The 20,524-nt window shown below is 37.6% G+C and overlaps 1 protein-coding gene across 3 annotated transcripts in view; it reads right to left on the minus strand.

Annotated features, from left to right (window-relative positions):
• The window catches only part of LOC306861943 (bifunctional heparan sulfate N-deacetylase/N-sulfotransferase 1-like), an 83,494-nt gene that overhangs the window by 3,587 nt on the left and 59,383 nt on the right, over positions 1–20,524 (minus strand). For all 3 annotated transcript variants that reach the window (XM_079404451.1, XM_079404450.1, XM_079404452.1), the window contains 12 exons: positions 17,640–18,113; positions 15,995–16,082; positions 15,682–15,836; positions 14,110–14,295; positions 12,624–12,752; positions 11,597–11,779; positions 8,310–8,406; positions 6,489–6,612; positions 5,156–5,330; positions 3,616–3,786; positions 3,416–3,525; positions 2,834–2,936 (listed from right to left, as the gene is read on the minus strand). In XM_079404451.1, the coding sequence (XP_079260577.1) occupies positions 2,834–2,936; positions 3,416–3,525; positions 3,616–3,786; positions 5,156–5,330; positions 6,489–6,612; positions 8,310–8,406; positions 11,597–11,779; positions 12,624–12,752; positions 14,110–14,295; positions 15,682–15,836; positions 15,995–16,082; positions 17,640–18,113 (1,995 nt within the window). The remainder of the gene's footprint in view (positions 1–2,833; positions 2,937–3,415; positions 3,526–3,615; positions 3,787–5,155; positions 5,331–6,488; positions 6,613–8,309; positions 8,407–11,596; positions 11,780–12,623; positions 12,753–14,109; positions 14,296–15,681; positions 15,837–15,994; positions 16,083–17,639; positions 18,114–20,524) is intronic.

Genomic DNA, 20,524 nt, shown 5'->3' on the forward strand with positions numbered 1-20,524 from the left:
AAGCAACCCGGGCTTCCATACCACCTCAGCAGTGCCACAAACTGATCACCTCCATGCCACGCCGAATTGAGGCAGTAATTAAAGCAAAAGGAGCCTCTACCAAGTATTGAGACCAATAAAAAAACATTTTTTTTTTTATTGGTCTTATGAAGTACTCTAATTAGTTGAGATGAATTGTTGGGTTTTTGTTAAATGTGAGCTTAAATCATGCATTAAAAGAACCAAAGACTTAAACTACTTCAGTCTGTGTGCATTGAATTCATTTAATACACGAGTTTCACCATTTCAGTTGAATTACTGAAATAAATGAACTTTTCCACGCCATTCTAATTTATTGAGATACACCTGTACTTCACAGAATTACTGAATTTCACAGGAAAGATTTGTTTATTTTTTATAAAAGAACTGTATTTCTTTAGTCAGTTATTAAAGTATTACATGTTACACGGGCTGATTTATTCATTAAGTATTTGGGATTTTAAGAACAAGTGGAAAATGCGCTGAATGTTTCATTTCATCCAAGTGAAAAGACTTGATTTACATTCGTTTCAAACGCGGAGCCAGGCGCGATCTGCGCGCGTCAGGCCTCGTCCATATTGCCAGATGCGCTCGTGAGAGACTTACGGAGCAGAACCGGACGCGAGACCGTGAATATAAAAGAGCATTACGAGACAAGCTGCGTGTGTGCGGCTCGTCCGTGAGACGCACAGCGTGGGGCAGAGCAGAGCGAGTATGAGAAGCATTCAGAGACACGGGCTGTGTGTGCGGTCTTCTGAATTAGCGAACATGCAGGATTTCTTCAGTTTTAATTTGCCTAACTTTCGATCTGACCCTTTTTAAATGGTGGGCATATACGCAGAGCAGTGCTGATCGGGGAGAACGGAGGTGCGCTCACTCTGTTGGTTAGTAAAACTGTCACTCAAGGCTGGCAGTCGTGCATATGCTCTGGATCAGAATAATATCGCGTCCACATCACAGGCTTTGCGATTAGCAAATCGCAACATCTCAAATCATGATTGCGATTCGATTTCGATTAATCGCACAGCCCTACCAGGTAGTTCTCTCTTCAAGTTAGCAGGCAGAGGGGGACATCACAGGGTTATCCGTTGTGCCAGTGGAATGGCAATCTGCGTGCCGCACGAGGCAGCATCACGTGTTGCTTGCAGACGCGCCTGTATATTAATCGGCCTAATTTGCAGCACAATCGGCCAATGCAGATTCATTTAAAAATGCCAAATCAATCGGTCGACCTCTAATTTTCTATAATTATGTTTGACCTTCTGTCCCTTATTGACAGGAAAACTATAGAGTGGAAAGGAAATGCACATCAAAGCATGCGAGCTAACCACTAGGCAATGACATGAAATACTAATTTTCTAAAGCATTACATTTTCATTCATTAAAACATCATCATCACCACCATCCTGGCTTATATACTCATGTTAAACAGCTAAATATTTTTGACTGGATATCAGACCAAACACCTCTGGCCTAGAAAAGGTCATGAACCTTAAGCCACTGCTGTGAATGTGTGTGTTAAATGACAATGTCGTGCTCTTTGTACAGCTCTTTCTTCTCAGGAGTGCTGCTACTGCGACTGCAAAGCCACGACACATCAGCCTGTTCTTTCACACCTCATTAACTTTGATGTGTCTGCCAAGAAGCCTCAAGGTAACATCAAGGTCCTCAGCATCCGACTTAGCCTCTCTTTATCATAGTCTGTTAAAAGATCTGACTGAAGCTGTGCCCTTGTAGAAAATACACCAGTCTGAATGACCCTGAAGTAACACGTTTTTGGCAAAAATAGGCTAAAAAAAGTCTGATTGGTTATAGCAGCACTTTGGGCGGCACCCTGAGCTCTGATTGTTTAGCTTGCAACAGCATGCAGTTCAAAGTATAGACGTGAGAAGAGAGAGAAGCTTGTCTTTGAAGTCACGTAGTGATGTCTGGGTTAGCTACATGCATATCTGATTAATCTAATATAGGATGCGTTGGGATATTAACATGCTGAATGGGCTGCATTTAGTCTTTAGTTTTATGCTCAAATGCAATGCCCGATAATTAGTTATTTGAGACTGTCATATTGCTTTTAGATGTATTCATATTGCTTTTTAAAAAATACTGATCCTATAAAATGAAGAAAATATAGCACAAATCTGCCATACACATTAAAGACATAAGCATTATAATGAGAAATTTATAGAATGGGAAACCTATAGTAAATTCTGTCCTTACCCGTGTTTCAGAGCGTTGCTGAAAGCACATCACAGCAGTAGTTCATGGCAGTGTAATGTTACGTATCTAAGTTATCTGATTAATATCATAGGAAGTGTCATTGAACAGGTTTCAGTTTACTGGCATAAAGTCAGCTTCACCTCAGGCAGCTATTCTTTTTTTAGATGCTTCTTTTTTAATAACATTGCAGCACCATAATCAATCTAACAATGTTCTAATCATGCATTAATTTTTATTTTTAACATTCATTTTCATAACAGTCTTCAGACACTTTCATTATCTCCATTACGGCCACGCATGCATGTTTTATTGTATTTTGATCAAATAAATAGAAGTAATGATGAGCATTAGAAACCTCTTTCAAAAAAAAAAGAAAAAAAAAAGACCAGCATTTTGAACGGTAGTGTATTGATTTCATGTAGTTTTTGCTACTGAGGTTATGAAAACTGAAGGGATTTGAGTCAAATATAACAAAAATGTTTGAACAAGCTTCCTTTTCCCCTTTGTCTTCCAACACTCATTGTAATGCCAAATAACCCCCAAAAGACAGGAATGTTTTTAACTGAAACCGGAATATGAACCAGAATCATAATCTCACATCAGCGTCCATGTCAGGATATCTCCTCCCTTTACTCTTCCCCAGGCATTTGGTCTTCCCTCCATCTAGTAGCTGGCACCAGAAGCCCTTCTTCGGATCGAACCTGCAGCAGGAAGGAAGGGACAAAATGAAGGATAGGCAGCAAAAACAGGGCAATGCTTCAACATCAGCTTAATCAAACGGGAACATAACAAACAGATGGTGCACAGCAAGGCCTCCTGAGAGGCTGCCACAGGACAAACCATCTTCATTGTCCAGTGGGAGATGTGGCTGACAGATGTTACTGCTTATGAGATTATGTGGTACAGCATGAGACAGAGGACAGATAGAGAGAGAAAGAGAGACAAGTGGAAGGGATTGACTAAAGTGAAAGAGTTTACATGAGGTGGTAGAGAAGGCAGAAAATGAACAATTCTCTGTCAGACTAAGGGGATCCATCATGACGAGAAGTCTACTGTGAAACACTTCAAAGCAGCTCTAAACCAAACACTCCAGGTGCTCAATAATGTATTGTATATTACTGACTTTTAATTGTCAATCATAAAAAGACAAACGAGAAACTTTTGGGGACAAGCTTCTTACGCAAGGATCTTGTGGTAGTTGAGCATGTTTGTCAGGCCTAGAAACTTCTGGATTTTGTCCATCACTGAAGCTGGTTCTGTCCTCAGCATCTGTCCATCCAGGACCAGGGTCTGAACGGAAACAAACGGGTTAATATAAATAATAGAAACCTCCTCAATTGCACAGCGCATCTATGGACATGCATGAACTCAGCTCAATACCTGACTGGGGTGATAGTGTGTGAGCCAGCGCTGTAAGTGTGTGGCGTAAAGTCCGGGCACTAGACAACGGCTCTGCAGGACCCTCAATTTGATGGGCGAGTCCCGCCCAGCAGTGATGACATCATGGAATGTGTATTTCTGAGCCACAGGATCATCATGAGCCCTTTGGTGCTGGAAAACAGCCAATTAAGACAATTAATATTTACAATTTCATGATAAAATACAGTGCTGTGAAAAGTAATGAAACCCCATGAAGTGCGTTTTATTTCAGGGTAGAGTTTTCCTGTGATGGGGTAAGCAGCGATAAGAAGAGTTTGTTATATTAAATGCCACATAATTGTGTAACCAACATACCAATAACCACCAGGAAAAAAGATTTTATGCACATGTTTTTTTATTAAATATAAAAAAAAACTAAAATGCATTAGGACTAATATAAAGATAAAATACAAACCTCTACAATACGAAAACCATTAAGTAAACTTTATTTATATATGTAAACTTTCATTATTATGTACGGTCTTCATAGCATGAACCTGTGAACCCACAGAATGCACAATAGGTGCTGTGTTTTTCATTTGAAACATGCAGTGCTCATATTTAAATCACAAACTTGATAATCATGATTAATATGGTACATACTTAATATATGTTCGTACCAAGATATTTAAGACATGGCCTCAAATGATGACATTTTAAGCCTTTTTAAGGACATGCAGAGGCCATGTATTTTGTTTTTCTGTATTAGAACATGCAGATAATACATTTTACAGATGATAATAGATAAAAGGCAGTATATTGCCACCATAACTGCTATTATGAATTCCAAATTATATCAAAGAATGCTTGAGATGAACATGAAGCCATCTGTAAAAAAAACAAAAACAAAAAAAACACACATGCAAACATACCCACAAAGTAATATTTCAGAAAAAAGAAATTGAGTTTTAGAAGTCAAAATCAATATGTCAATTTAACTGAAATGCTATGAGGGAGCTGAAGTCGGCCACACATGCTACAAATCACTCCAAATTCACAGAAGTAATGAAATTCTGCATGAAGGAATGGGAATTAATTCTTGTAGCCAACCATTACACAATTTGTAAAAGATGCTAAATATATGGGTGTATCTCAATCTTCTTCCATCCATACCATCCAAATATAGTTACAGTATCAAAATGTCCACATTTAAAAAAGGACATTCATTTTCATGGGCCATACTTTTTCAGAGCACTGTTGAAGTTGAAATGTTATATCATGGAAAACATAACTTTCCATGCTCTCTTGAAAAAAAAAACAGCAAAAACTTGTTGTTGCAAAAACTACTTACCTTGACTAACATAAGCAGGCTTTTGGGAAAATTAAAACGCCACATGCAAAAGTATAAAATATGGGCCCCATCAGAGCAATGCTGTATACAATTCCTTCCGAATTACATATTTTTCCCATTTGCTGATCTAATCTTCTGTCCAGAGCAGGCATTATGGCCTTGAGTGACCCTGGATGTGACTGGATGACACATGAACAGTTAGATACTGACCTGATACCAGGAATAGGCTCTGTCGGCCGGGTTGATAAGAATGGTGATGATTTTGGCTTTGGGCAGAAGAGCAGCTGCTCGCCGGGCTGCGACCTCGGAGTCGAAGTAGTTGGCACTTTTCTCAAAGTAGAAATCTGAGCTAGTGTTGGAGGGTAGAGGGAAATACTCCATGTACCTAGCATTAAAATAAGCCAAACAATTAGCATTTCATTAAATTTGGTCCACACTTTTGAGAGAAACCAGATGGTGGACATGTGTCAACACCTGTAAAAAAACGTTTAACTATTGTTGCACCATTGTTTATCTCTGTTTGGTGAAATGCACCTCTCTCTTTATAATCAGCATCGTATCCAGCACTTGTTTTTGCGAACGAACCGCCACATGAACCATCAACCTCCGACATTTTTTCCACAAACTGATTAAAGAGAAAAAGAAAGGCAGGGAGAGAGAGACGGTTGAGGATGTACATCAGACACCTGCTTTCTATTAGCCACATTTCAGACTACTGAAAGATGGAAAGAAAGAGCTGGTGGTGAAGGCAGTGCTGTGTTTTGAAATGACCCATAATGCCTTCCGCTCATGGGAACATTAGCTTCCATGTCTCTTAATACTCTTAACATCAAAGCATACCAGATTTTCACAAATCACAGTACTTCACAAGATCTATCGACTGTAAAGAACCCATGAAATCATGCGGTTTTCTTGCCCATGTACTCCCTATAAAACAGGAAGTAGGACGCATCATAAATGGGTTGTTTTAGGGGGAAAGGACATTCTCATTCTAGAGAGCAGTTTTAGACACATTGCATGAGTGAAAGATGATTTTAAATCAGTAATTTTAAGTCAAGGCCTGTTAACACCAAGAACAATAACTGTAACGGTAACTATTATAGCTTCTACATCAATGCACAACAACTTTCTGTGCATTATATGAACATGCCACAATTTTGTTGTCTGCCACTTTAAATGCTGATGTTTTTATAGTTCATCAGCTGGAGGAAAATGTTCTGAAACTGATAGCAGTGATATTGTTTCTGTGTCACGTTACCAATTTAGTTGTGTTGTGGATTTCACTATTCTCACAAAATTACAACAATTATTAAAAACTTTATAGTTATTGTCCTTGGTATGAATGGATTTTCAATCTGCTAAATGTTTTAGGTGTACACTAGCATACAGACAACCTCAAAACTAATATATATGGAGTACATGTCAAACACGTTTTATTTTATTTTATGGGGTCTCGAAATCAGTCATGATTTCAAAGAGACTGCAACTCATGAAGTTGGTAACATATGAAGGAGACATTTTCTTTTACAATATCACCACTTACCAGTCAATGCCTTTGTGGTAGTTTCGGCCGTTGAAGAACTGGATTTCTTCAAAGGTCTCCTTGCTGGGGTAGTTACTGGTCAAATCGGGATGCATGCCCAGGAACAGATAGAGAGCAGTAGTTCCTGAATAGACACAAGACCGCATATGTGGATTATATAATTAACAAAAAACAAACTTAAATTACAAAAATTCCTTAAATATAATAATAACAAAACTATTTCATTAATAGTCTCAAGACTTCTTGACCCCGATTGTGACTCCTAAAATTCTGCAATTGAGCTATAGAGGTAAATATATGTTTGTACAGTATGTAGTATAAAACCTGATTTAATTTGAGCCAAAGAAAAAGTTTCTGTGAAAGTTTACTGAAACGATGATGCTAGCTAATATACAAGTCTAGGAAGTGAAGTAATAACAGTGCAAAAAGAAAAATAAATAAATATATAAACATTGGTCTAAGGCCCAACCCCCTAATCTAACTTTTATTGAGAAGATTAACACAGCCATTTTACTGCCCACTCTTAGAGTGGGCTATTGCTCCCTGAAGACATCTTTAGAAGTTTAATTAGTCAACGCTGTAAAACTGAATTCACATTTACTGAGGAGCAGCCAGGGTTGCAGTAGAAAGCCTGCATACATCTATGAGCCTGAGCCAGTAAGGAAATAAAACCCCACCAATGCTGTTGTGCGCACTTGATTCAAGAGCAGTGGATGAAAAAAAAAACCTGTTGCACGACAATCACAGCTTTAATTCACCCCCATAACGGAGTAATACATTTAGAAGAGAAAAAAAACACAAATCTAAAAATTACTTTTATAAATACACCAAAAAGTTGTAGCTGTTTACAAATGAACCAAAATGAGCCAATGATTCAGTGCCTTGCTTTGTTTATGAATGAATCAGCAATTTGAACATTTGAATGAATGACTCATTCATTAAAACTCACTCATTGGTTCTAGTTTCATATTTACAGAGTGTTTCATTTTTAGTTTTTAAAAATGATCATTTCAGAAATTTCACTATTCGGTTTATTTTTCTTAAAACCAACTAATACTTATTTAAAATCCTTTTTTTCTGCGATTATTATTAATGCATTTTAATTGCAATGTAAATGCATTCCTGACACCTAAACAGTAAATATACAGTTTGTGTAATAAATTCTATGTTGAATCAAAATATTTCTTTCCAAGGCTACTTTTTTTTTAAATGTCTATTCAACATTGTTTTTTCCTCATTTAATACAATAATGACTTTTATTTAACATTTAGGGTAATTTCTCAACCCAAATTGATGTGATTAATTTGATTAATTAATAGGCATATCGTGTAAATTAGATTTTTTTTATCATTTGACAGCTTTACGACAGACAGACAGACAGACAGACAGACAGACAGACAGACAGATAGATAGATAGATAGATAGATAGATAGATAGATAGATAGATAATCTTAAAATTGCTAAATATTGCATCACTATTAGTAACATTCTGAGATGGTCCTCACTGCAGAACACAAGCTCCAGGGGGCATGAGGGGCTACTGAACATTCTGGCAAGCAAAACAATATCCACTCAAAAAAGGGGGATTTATAATAACTACAATTAAAATAAAAGTTAGAAAAAGAATAGGAATTCCTAAAGTAAACTGTATTATTGTAATTTACAGTATTACGTTGGCTGATATGTGCTGGAAGGCACCCATATAACACTGAATCTAGATGGAAATCTGCTATAATTGGTTTTAAAAGAGCATATCCGGCCAACACAGCTAGATGGTGCAAGTGCACACGTGTGTGGATGTGTGGTGAGCACAACACTCACCGGTCTTCTGAGGTCCAATGATAAGCAGCTTGGGGAAACGGTCACAGGTCTTCTCTTTAGACCAGATGTCTTTATGTCTTTTGTCCTCACAGGGGTCCTATAAGGGTAAGAAATGAGCTAAAGTGAAGTGCTACCCATATATCACTAAAATGAGCACATTCACAATAAAAAACACTGCAGCGAGGCAATCGTTGTGCCTCAATAACCAGCAGGAAATTATAAAGAAGCTGGAAAAATTGTTCTCATTCACCAAGTCAGCATGAATATGAGAAACGTACTGTTTTACAAAATTACCCAGGGTGAGATGTTCATTTTTTCTTTTCTTTTTTTTTTTTTGCAGGGAAGTATGCATATTCAAATGTAGGGTACGGCAAAATAGTAGGATGTCCAAAAGTTCAGGACATGCTCAGAAAATATAGGAATTTGGATGTAGACTGAGCGCTTGACTCGGATTTAACATCAGCAGGAAAAGTGCATTATGGGGGAAGGCTGTTTTCCGGCCAAATTAAAACAAACTATTCAAGCATGTCAAATATCTTACAACACATCAGCAGAGTCCAATAACAAGCAGATTTCAGATTAATTCAGACTTTAAATCCTTTAGACTTGCCCTAATAACATCCCAGAGGTGGACGTTTTATGGGATTAACCAGATAGAAATCAGAAGCATAAACCATAAACCAACCCCTGTCAAGAGCTTTGAAGCATCTCAGGAGAAAGATGTCCTGCGGCAGCCATTTTGAGCCCTTCATCCATCACAGCTGAAGATGCTGGCAACGGTGGTAATGAATTAATAGCGTTAACCCTTGCCTCTAAATTAAAATCTTGCACAAATGCAAGATGGTCAAACGGTGCATCAAGACTGCAAATCCAACACCTGTCCGTTCTAATGATTAACAGCTAGGCGCCACGGCACTAACGACCAAAAAGTCACTGAATTAACACATTTGGTTTGTGAATGTATTACTGATGTACTCATGGGGTCACAGTTTATACTAACAGTAAATATGAGCTCTGTTACGAAACCTAGTGAGCTGCCAACATAGACAGCACTTTAATGTCCTATATGATTCCTTCTTTTCAAGACAGCATCACATGTATTCATTTTGGAAAAGGCAATTCGAGAATACATTGCAAGTTAACTAAGAATTTTTGATTTTGAAAATAAATGAATACCTTTATTTAACAAGGACATTAAGACATCAATGTTACAAAAAAAAAAAAAAATCAAATAAATGCTGTTCATTTAAATTAGTGGTTCGCAAATACGTTCCTGTAGCCCCTAATGCCAAGTTCACACTACAGGATCTTAAACTGGATTTAAGCGGGACTTGCACGTCAACAAGCTCGCCGACAGGTCAGGCTGTGATTGTGGGTAAATCAGTGTGTGATCAGCGCTCAGCAGTCTTTATGTGTGAACTACTCAACGACGCATCTAAGAGGGTCCCTGACGCCTCGCCAACGCCAAACAAATATCTAGCATGCTAAATAATTAGACCAGTCAGCCGACTCGATGAGAGTCTGGCAGCCAATGAGACAGCAAGGCATGGGTTGAGACCACAAGAAGAAAATGGCAGCAGCAACATGGCTTTAAAGGCATAGTTCATCTAAAAAAAAAAAAAGAGGCAAAAAATTGGACTAGTAGCACAATCAGAATAAACATCAGAATAAATTGGCCAAATCTTACTGAAATTTAATTCGGATTGTAAGAGGTGGTTTGTAAGTGTTCGACAGGACATGTAAACACTTGATCAGATCGGAAAACTGAAACTGGAGAGTTATACACGTGCAATGACGTAGAAATGGCGTAATGATGTATGACACATGAAACAGCTGCTGCTGTTGAATCAGAAGCGTCATAAATGACTGTCGTGTCAATCTAAAATTCTCCTTCTACTCACCGTCTGTGAAACAGTGCAGGACAAATGTTGTCTCACCAGTCCTTGCCACAGACGCCTTGTTTTGGAAGTGGGGTTTTTACTGTTTGATAAATATATAAGCAGCACGGCACAAAGCTTTGGTCAGCATGCTAACATGAAAATGTATCGCAGGGGTTCTCCCAAACATCTGTATTCTTTAAAACAGTTTACATCGCTTCTGGATCAGGGCTGTGTTTCTCAAAAGCATTGTAAGCCAAGTTGATCGTAGAGACCATTGATGGCAATGGTTTTACAATCTACTTAGGCTTATGATGCCTTTGGGAAATATTGAGCTGTTTTACTTAAAATGCCTTCAAAGAAGATACCAAAGATGATCATAACCGATGCCCCTCACATATGCTGACTGCTATCTGATTCTCATATTCTGATATTAAAACTAAATAAAATGGCAAAAATCAAAAACAACTAGCTAGGTTAGTTGATTACTTGAAAATTCCACTGAAATCAACATCAGTTCATACTGCTGTTAACACTTTCTCTGACAAGCGGGTGCGATGAGACCTGTTTTCTGGTTTGGTCAGGTGACGTTTGACATGGCATACCCCATTGGAATCAATCATAAGGTGAGTCTCATGTTCAGTTTAAGACATGATTTTGCCTTATCTATCATACATTTGCTTTATCTACCAGCACTGTGGCAGGAGATCTCTCTTAGAAAATAGCTGCCCATGTAAGATGTAGACAGAAGAACAGCTCAATGGATTTTGGGAAAGAGCCATGGACATGCTGTATTAAGTATAAAATAAAAAGTAAACTCTTTCCAAGTTGTATCTTTCCTCTGCATGTAACAGCAGCTTGCAGATTTCTTGGGAAAACAACTGCAGAGGAAAGAAGATTATTCAGAGCAGGGCAAGCTGTGGAACGCTGGAGAGCCGACAGAAAAGATGGGACCTCAACCTTGACAGGAAACGAGAGAGATCAAAAGAGGGATTTAGAGCTTTCAGGCTCCCACTTTCTCTTTCTCTAAGGGTGAAACAAAACAAGTGAGTTAGAAAGAGTGAGACAAGAAGAAATAAAGAAGCCGGATAAATTGAAACGGGGAGAGCGGGAGAAAAGATACAGAGAGAAAGACAGATCTTCGGCATTGCCTCCAACTTTCAACTGAATTATAAGAAGCAATTTCAAAAATAGCATTCTCTGATTTCCTGGCAGGCTACACGGAAAACCATTTTCACTCTTCGTACATTAGAGTAAATGTGCAGACAGCCATAAGAAACCTTTCGCCACATATTACGGCAACACCGCTCAATACTCTCAACCTTCGCTGATCTACTTCCACTAGAGTTGTATTTGTTTCCCATAATAATCCCTGGACAATACAGACCCCCAAAAGAGCTCCTCTGTTACCTGCCAGATGGGGTCTCTCTCTTCAGGGAAGATTTGGAAATATCTCTGCGCCAGCTGTACAGGCGGGAGAGTCTGCAGTTTCAGGTTGGTCCACATCTGTATGAACTTCACCAGGTTCTTGAAGGTGTACAGGCCAAGACGATCATTCCCATAGTTGGACAGGTGGGTCATAAAGATGCTAATCTGGTTTGAAATAAAGCGTAACAAGTCATTAAGCGCCCAGCCTATCAGATTAATGAATAATTGACTTTTAAAACCAGCTGAATTTTCACAGCCTTCAGTGTCACATGATCCTTCTAAATTCATTCTAATATGCTGATTTAGGGCTCAAGAAAAATGTCACATCAACTTTGAAAAACATTTTTGTGGAAAATGTTTAATTTTGATTAATAAAAATGTTCAAAGAATATCCTTTATTAGCAATACAGTGGAAATTGTTTGTAACATTATACATCTTAACTGTCACTTTTTAGCAAATTATTTAATTAAATTAAATAATTGTTGAATAAAATTGTAAAAAATCTTACAGACCCTAAACTTTTGAATAGTAGTATACATGTGCTATGTAGAATTAACACTGTTTAACAAAAGAACATTTTCAAAGTTAGATTACAAAATTAATGACCAATATATTATCATAATTTGTTCATTTTTTTAGTCTTTAAAGGAATGATCTAACTGTAAATCGTACAAGATATATTAACAGCTATAAAGGATTGTGAGTGACATTATTCAGTACATATCATTAAATGCATCAATAAATACATATTTAAATTTAATTAAATTTTTCAAGATTAATAATTAATATGGCACTCTCTATCTTTCACAGAAATACGGCAAGTTTGAACATGCAAATGAGATTTGAGTGCTACAGTGTACAGGAAGATTTCCAGTGAATAGAGTAAACAACTAAACCCCTCCACCCCGCCCCCCCCCGAAAAGTTAAAAAAAAAAAGGCCCAAAAGTGATTTTGGAATTCTTTATCAGGTCTGAACCGGTGTGTGAAATACACTGTGTCACTACTTACTGGGTTGAGAAGCACAGTTAGGAAAAGCTCTCCTCCATTTATGAGTTTGTCCAGCTCTTTAGAGCCTCCAGGATACTCATTGTAGAAGATGGTGTGAGTAAAGAGACCACAGGTCTGTCTGGGCAACACCTGAAAAACAAAGACATTGCCTTTCACTATGTAATCACTTTATTTAAACATACACACACATACATTATATACACACACACACACATATATACATATATATATAGATATATAGATGTGTGTGTATACACTGCATATCAAATTGCAATTTTATATACGGTAAATGAGAAAAAAAAAAAAAAAAAAAAAATCACAATCTATACATATTTAGAAATTTTATAGAAACTATAAGCCACTTAAAACCGTCTGTTACTGAGATTTTAACATGGTTAAGGAGCATTGTAGGCTTGCTGAAAAAAAAAAAAAAAACTAAACTAAAAAAACAAACAAAAATGCATCCAAGCAGAAATGTTTGTTTTTGGTTATATGGCCAGTTAGCTTTGGTGTTCACAGCTCCACGTTCAAACAAAGAAACACGTATTTCATCACGCATAATACATCATCTCATTTGAGAGTCATTTTAGACTGGAGTGGCAAATAAATGACTGTCTGACCTCAGCTTTGAAAAATTAAGTACAATAACTAGAGCACGTCCATTAAGAGTTGACATGTAACGAGTTGGAATGCTTCTGCTCTAAGAAAACAGCATCCCCAATAACGTGACCCATGCATCAGCATACATGATCTTATTTGACAGCCAATGATGGTAGAATGAAGATGGTTAACATTAAATGGGCATTTTCCCCTCATTCTGACAGGATTCTTTACATAATACATGTATATACTGCATAATGAGACGACTGTCTTTGCTTCTTTGTAAGCATCTTTCCCTGATATGAACCATGGATAATAATGGTATGTCAGGATAAGGAAATGTTAGATGGTCCTTTTGTGCATATAAAAATATATGTAACACAGCTGCTGTATTTGATTCTCAAGGTGATTTTGTTTCTGCCCATTGTTGCCAGTTCACATACATTCTTACATTCACACACTCAGAAACCGCTCTGTCATGATTCACCAAGCTTTTGTCATGCTCTCTCTGTTGTCCCCTGAAGCGATGCACAGTTGCTAAAAAAATTAAAAAATAAATAGAATTGTACTCTCACAAACAGTTTGCCCTCAACCCCCTACTGGGATTCAAAGCTCAAACCGTACACAAAATAGCCTGGGGTTTTTCGTACGGAATAAGAATTCAACATACTATCGTTTAACCATACAGCTGCACAGGCTACAGTCTGAATAAAAATGTGCCATCTGTTTATTTATAGAGGAGAACTGGAGCCTTAGTGCACTGGCAATGCATGTGTTAGCAACATGTTTGTCCCAAGGATACAGGTTCAAGTCGGTTTTATTTCCAAATTCCATTCTGCCAATTTCTCCCACTTTTTATCTTTACTTTACTCAAAGGCGTTCTTACACTGATGCCACTGTGTATGAAGCCCCTGCGGAAGCGTGCGGGTTTGAGGTGGGGATACTCCTCTGTACTGGTCACTTTGATGCCCCACACTTTCTTCCAGGCCTCATACAGCTGCAAGTGGATGGGATACACTCCAGAGTGATGGGGAGCCACCGCATAACCCATGTTTGTGGGAATACCATGCTCCTGAAAGGAAACAGCAAAAAAAGTGCGCTTCAGCATATGAACCACTAATTGTGCATAACTTCATCCTAACTACCCCTATACCTCTACTAGGCGCTAAAAGTATAGTATATATATATCCCTGGTGATGAGAAAGCGCTTTTGATATTTGTGTTGTAAACTTGTGCTTTGCCACATACTGTGTGGGTTTGCATGTTATTTGTTAATTTAAAATTAATTACACTTTAACTTTAAAGTAAGTACATTTAAAAACTGCTGAGGCAGCTACTGCCTACAATATCTTGCTAATCTTTTACAAAAAAAGAAAAAATGAAATAAAGAAAAAAAAAAAGTTACAAGCCGTGCTTGTGAAATAAGCTCAAACATGCATGACTGCGCAAAAAATAAATAAATAACACATCACAATTTTCTTTCAGCCCGAACAGTGTAAAATAAAATATAGAAACGTTTTCTTCCAAAGTATTATCTGACCAAAAAAAAAAATCTAAATGTAAAAAATGACATAAATATTAAAGGTGCAGTAGGAGATCTTGGAAAATGCTAACTTTAGCCTGATAGTACTGAAAGTGAACGTTCCACCCTCCCTGCAAATCGCCGTCCAAAGCCACGCTTCCTGAACGCGATGCTCGCAAACAGATCAGACGACCAGAAACAACATTACTACAATACATCACATGTCATTTAGCGGTGAGAAAACTTTATAGTACAGTTAGTAAAAGTACTAGAGTACCAGGAAGGAAGATCAGGTTGTTGATGCTTGCCTGCCATACTCGCTCTGTCTGCACAGCGTACGTGAACGAGCTGATGACGTATCCTGTCTGCGCGAACCGGGTGCACAGAGGTATGCAAATACTTATGTTGACAGGCAGGTAGGAAAGTCAATCAAAACGCTAGGATCGAGTGTTTTGATTTGACGAACATTTTGTGGTCCTACGCCTTCCACAGAATATATAAATACATATACCCCCCGTTTCACAGACGAGGCATAAGCCTAATCCTAGACTGAAATGTAATTCTGAGCTGCTTCGACTGAAAGAAACTTGCACTGTCTGATCTTAAAGTATATCAGTGCTTTTGTTTTGTCTCAAGATGCACACCAGTAATTTTTTTTCTAAGTACGTTTATAAAATAAATGTCCTAATTGAACTATGGTCTAATCCTGGTTTAGTCTAAGCCCTGTCTGTGAAACCGGGCCATAAATACATTTAGACCACTTAACTTAATGACTGCTATCGGGATGTGAAGAGACTTTCAACCAGCATAACAAAAAAATGTTTCTGAAGACAATCACCTATTGCACCTTTAACTACAGACATAAAATACATAAAAGGAGCAGCTGGTGCTCAGGCCCTAAACAGCCTAATTTCTGATTATTTTATCTAGAGTCACCTCTGCAAACTTTCGGTTCAGCAGCATTTGTTCGGCCAGCACGGATTGGTTGTGGAAGAGATGTGGCTGCATGTGACTCCACATGTGGGGGAACCACCAGAACTCCTTACTGTAGGACAGAAGCAGGTCATCTCCAAGATCCTCCTCATCTGTGCCTGAAATATATTAATTACATGGACACAAACGGTAAACATCTGGACTCTATTGCAAAAGAAGCTCATAAGTGACTGATGATCACTTGATCAACACTCACACATACCAAAAGAGCATGTTGTTAGCATCTTGCTAAGCTAACAATTTGATATTTGCTTACCAGCATGGAAGAACTTTCCAGAGAATCCTAAGTTGAAGGTGAAATTGGGCACATGGGTTCGGAGTTCGTTCTGCGTCTCCAGTAGGGCCTTTGAAACAAGGAGTATAGAAATGTAATAAAAGTTGTTTAAAAGTCAGTAAACACACAAAACGCATTCAAAAAGCACACAGACAACAGACGAGAACACAAAAGCGATACACAGCCAAAAGACGTACGCCAACGCACGTATGCGCATAAGCACAGCGGTAACACAGTGCTAGAGGGACAGCATAAGCATGTCTGCTGTCTGTTCGTCTCCTGTGTTTGCTTCATTACCCTTCTCAGATTTAGCTCTGCATCTGCCTCTCATTTGATTTGTTTACTGCGCTTGTTTTTGACTGCCTGTCTCTCCAGTGTGACTCAATCAAAAGACTGATTCATATTTAACTGCACAGAGGTCCACAGACAGACAAGATGGCTTTGATTATGTTTGCTTTCTATTCCTTCCCTCGACTGAACATCTGCATCGGGGCGCTCCGAAGATGAGAGATTCACAAGAAGGACGCAGAAAACTATGTTTGAAATATTCATGCTTGCGGCGAGTCTTTGGATGCCCTTTGAATAGCGAGTCGTAAAAAAATAATAAAACAAAAAAGGGAAATGGAAAGAAGAGGAGATGTTTGGAAAAAGAACAGCAGAGGTTGGAGTATTGAAAAAACAGATAACTGATGATAGGAAAAGTGCAGTCACGTCAAAGTTTTGGTGAATTATATGGATCTAACAAACTAGTTTCTCAATGTTCTGCTTCTGAGGTACTATATAGAGAGTAGCATCGCATCCCTATTATGAGTTTTTATCCATGCCTTTTTCATGGCCTCTTCTTTCCCCCAATGTATGTTTCCCTCGTTTTAAGTTATTTCCTTTTCATTCTGTCTCTCATTCACAAATAAGATTTTTTTCTGCTGGTCCAGTCAGTCAGTAGGTCATCATATTTACAGTTCTCCCCACAAAAAAGAAGAACTTTTTACATTTTGAATATTTTTTAATAAATTGTGCAAAATTAAGTAAAAATAATGCCAAATTTAAATCATAATAATGAATGGAAATTGCACAGCTATAAATGTAACAATTTGACCGCTACAAATTCATATAAGTTTGTTACAAAACGATGAAATGCGGTGCACTGGTCATTTACTTTCATTTTCTCACTGATGCTTCAAAGACTATCACAAATCATTCTCGCTATTTCAGAAAACTTCATCCAAATTGGCTAGCTAATGTATGATGTATTTAAATTAGCAGAATTCACAATGTTCAGAACATCAGCGAAAGCTCCCAGAGCACAAAAACATGTACATGATTAATATAACCATCATATGACATAGTGGTCAATAGGGCAGCATAAATAAGTCAACTGGCCAGAAATTCTCTCACACAGGTTCTGGTCCATTTTTCCTATTGAGCCCTGCTTTCTCTCTATGCGCAAGTCTGGATCACAGGAATGATAAGCAGAAAAGGAGCAGGCAAGAGAGGTAATATGATAAAGAAAAGTGGAGAAGAGCAATAGAGCATTAGTTCTGAGTGTATGTATGCTGTGTGGTTATATGGCCCTAAATCCCAGACTTCAGATAGCACAAACAGAATTATCAAACAAAACAGCGCTCACCTTGACATCAGACACCTTCATTCTTGTGCCCTCCTTCCCAACAAAGATGTCATCGATATCCACCAGTATGTAGCGCTCAAGAGCCAATGAGAGACGTTTGCCGGTCAAGAAACTCACTGCGTCCACCAGTACCAGTTTGTGCAGCCAAAAGTTCAGATTGTTGCCAAAGAGTACCCGCTGGATGCCATCATGAAGACCCAAATCCTGAACCACAGCTGCATGAAGTGGTCCAGGGGCTCCACTGGACTCTGTACTCCGTCCCCGAGCTAACAGCACAGGCTCATAGGTGGTATGGTTAGACTGAAAGACCGTCCAGTCATCTCCAGGTAAGGGACCGTGCTCCACCTCCCGGGCCTTGGTGATGAGTAGCAGTGGAGACTTGGGATTGATGCTACAGTCCCTTAAACCCAGATTGGAGTGCAGGAATAGAGGAAAGCCCTTGAGCTGGGCGCTCTGCAAACTGTTCTCATTAGCCTTTCATGAAGTGTTGGAAGAAGAGAGATAAAAATCCACATTAACGAAGCAATATTCACAGACAGGTTTTTAGCATTTTATTTTTTCCCCATTCATACTGTTAGTCTAGGGCTGGGTGATAAAACGATAACTATAATTATTGTGCTATAATTTTATTCAATAAAACGATATGAAGAGTTCAATAAATGTTCAATTTAATGTATATGTGTCAAAACAGGAACAAAAAAGCACAACTCAATTGAAGCATGTCACACGAACCTTTTATCCACTCAACTCAAAGTTCAAACGGCAGCGCAGCGCGAGCTCAGTAGAGCACATGCGTTTACTCGCTGATGAGTCTCGGTCAAGCAAGCAATAAACAGCTCTGTGAGATCCAGTGTGAAATACTTAAATTCAGCAAAGAATGCAAACGACTGTGATTTAAACTAGTTTAAAGCCAGATGAAACAGAGCTGACAAACAGGAGAAACACTGTGCACAACGATACAGTCAGAAGGCTTTTTAAATCTACAAATCGCCATCATTTACCATGGATTTACAGTAGTAACTAACTGCACCATGGTACTGTGTCAGAGATGTGGGATACTCATATTGAATTTTATTATATGATTAATGTAGACATACATTAAATGTATTGATGGAGTAATGGAATATAATTACAGTATATTCTGAGATTTATTGCATTTATACTTAATGTATTTAGGCTACTGTTTTTCATACAAATACTTAGAATATTTAATATAACTCAATCAGTCAGAATAATAAAATTTCACTATATAAAAATGAGGTTGTTACAATTTTTTCTTTTACAGATTTTTACTGTTTTTGATCATGAACATAAATTTACATCTGCATCCTAACTCAAGCTACTACTACTTTCAACAAATTTCTAAGAGACAAAAAAAGTAATTATTAATATTGCAGCCTGCACTGCAAACTGTGCTGAATATACTCGTCAAAGTCAGGCAACACAAACCTGTTTTATGATTTGAAACAATATCATTCATTAGAACATGCGGAAACTAATAATTTTTTTTTTCTATTAAGATATTTATTTTGTTGAAGAAAAATTACTGGAAAAGTTGACATTCAAAAAAGTGAAGTGTTTGACCACAAAGAGTAGTCTAAAACCACAGTTTACACTGTACTTTCTACAACTTTCACTTAGGAGTAGTGTTGTCAAAAATATCGATATTTCGATAAATATCGATACTGAAATATCTGAACGGTACCAATATTAATTTCCCGAAGTATCGATACACCGATACTAGCCGAGCTGTCACTTTCGCTTCTCTCCAAAGGCGCGTGGACAAGCACCACACGTGACCGCACTCGTCTCCTTCGCTCTGGTTAAATAGCAAAAGTGAAGTGAATAGAAAGATGACTGCTCTGGTTGTTAAAGAACACAGCAGGAGCGCTATCTGTAGGGATCTATGATCTCCGCGATGCAGAGAACGCGCACGGAATCCAGTCATAAAAACGGAATTTACAGTTTAACGTGGAATGTCACGGAATTTGTCAAAGTTTGGATCAATTAATCAAAAGTAGGTCATTACACTTAAATCAAATCGCGATATGGACTAGTATATGTAAATATTAAGCTGCAAAAGTGGATTTAAATATGAATCCTGCATGTTCTGCGCGTCTCTGTGTGAATGTGCTGCACGTGCGGTTTTGTTTACTAATGTGGCGCTCGCGGTGATTTCAGCGTCTGCTGTCTCAATGAGGACATAAATACATCAACAATATCTCCAGAACTGATCTGAAAGGCACTTTACGAGCATTTTACCATTTAATTTGAGTAAAACTAGCGTCATATCATACACACACACAGAACTTTAAAAGTATTCACGGCAACCCGTCAAAATAAAAGTCTGGGTTAACTTAGCCTATTAAAGACCGTGTGCCAGAAATAGGCTATATTACTATTATTTAGTAGAATGTACATAATACTACTACTTACTACTACTGTTCATTTTTTTTAAAAGAAATAATCACAAAATATTTTAATTTTAATAGTAAATCCCCTTCATTTGCCAAAAATGTAAATGTTTAATTTTCATTAATTCAAATATAAATGAATTAAAATTGTTTTATGCCTTCATCTGATATCCAGTCAAATTTAAATACACAACACAGAATTTCTGAGGGGGAAAACACATTTCATAAGGCTACTGTAAGAATAAATAAAAATTGTTTGTATGCATTTAAATAATAGACATGCTAAAACACAGAATTTGTTAACAATAAAACATAAGGTGAAAAAAAATAAAACATTTCATACGGCCCTAAACGTGTCATTTTTGTTACACTTTTAATAAATTAAATGTTAAATTGTATAATTTTCATGATTTTAATGAATTAGACATGCTTTTAGATTAATAGCATTTAATTTGACCATTAAAAACAAAA

The sequence above is a fragment of the Barbus barbus genome, assembly GCF_936440315.1.
Source record: "Barbus barbus genome assembly, chromosome: 43".
NCBI lineage: Eukaryota > Metazoa > Chordata > Actinopteri > Cypriniformes > Cyprinidae > Barbus > Barbus barbus.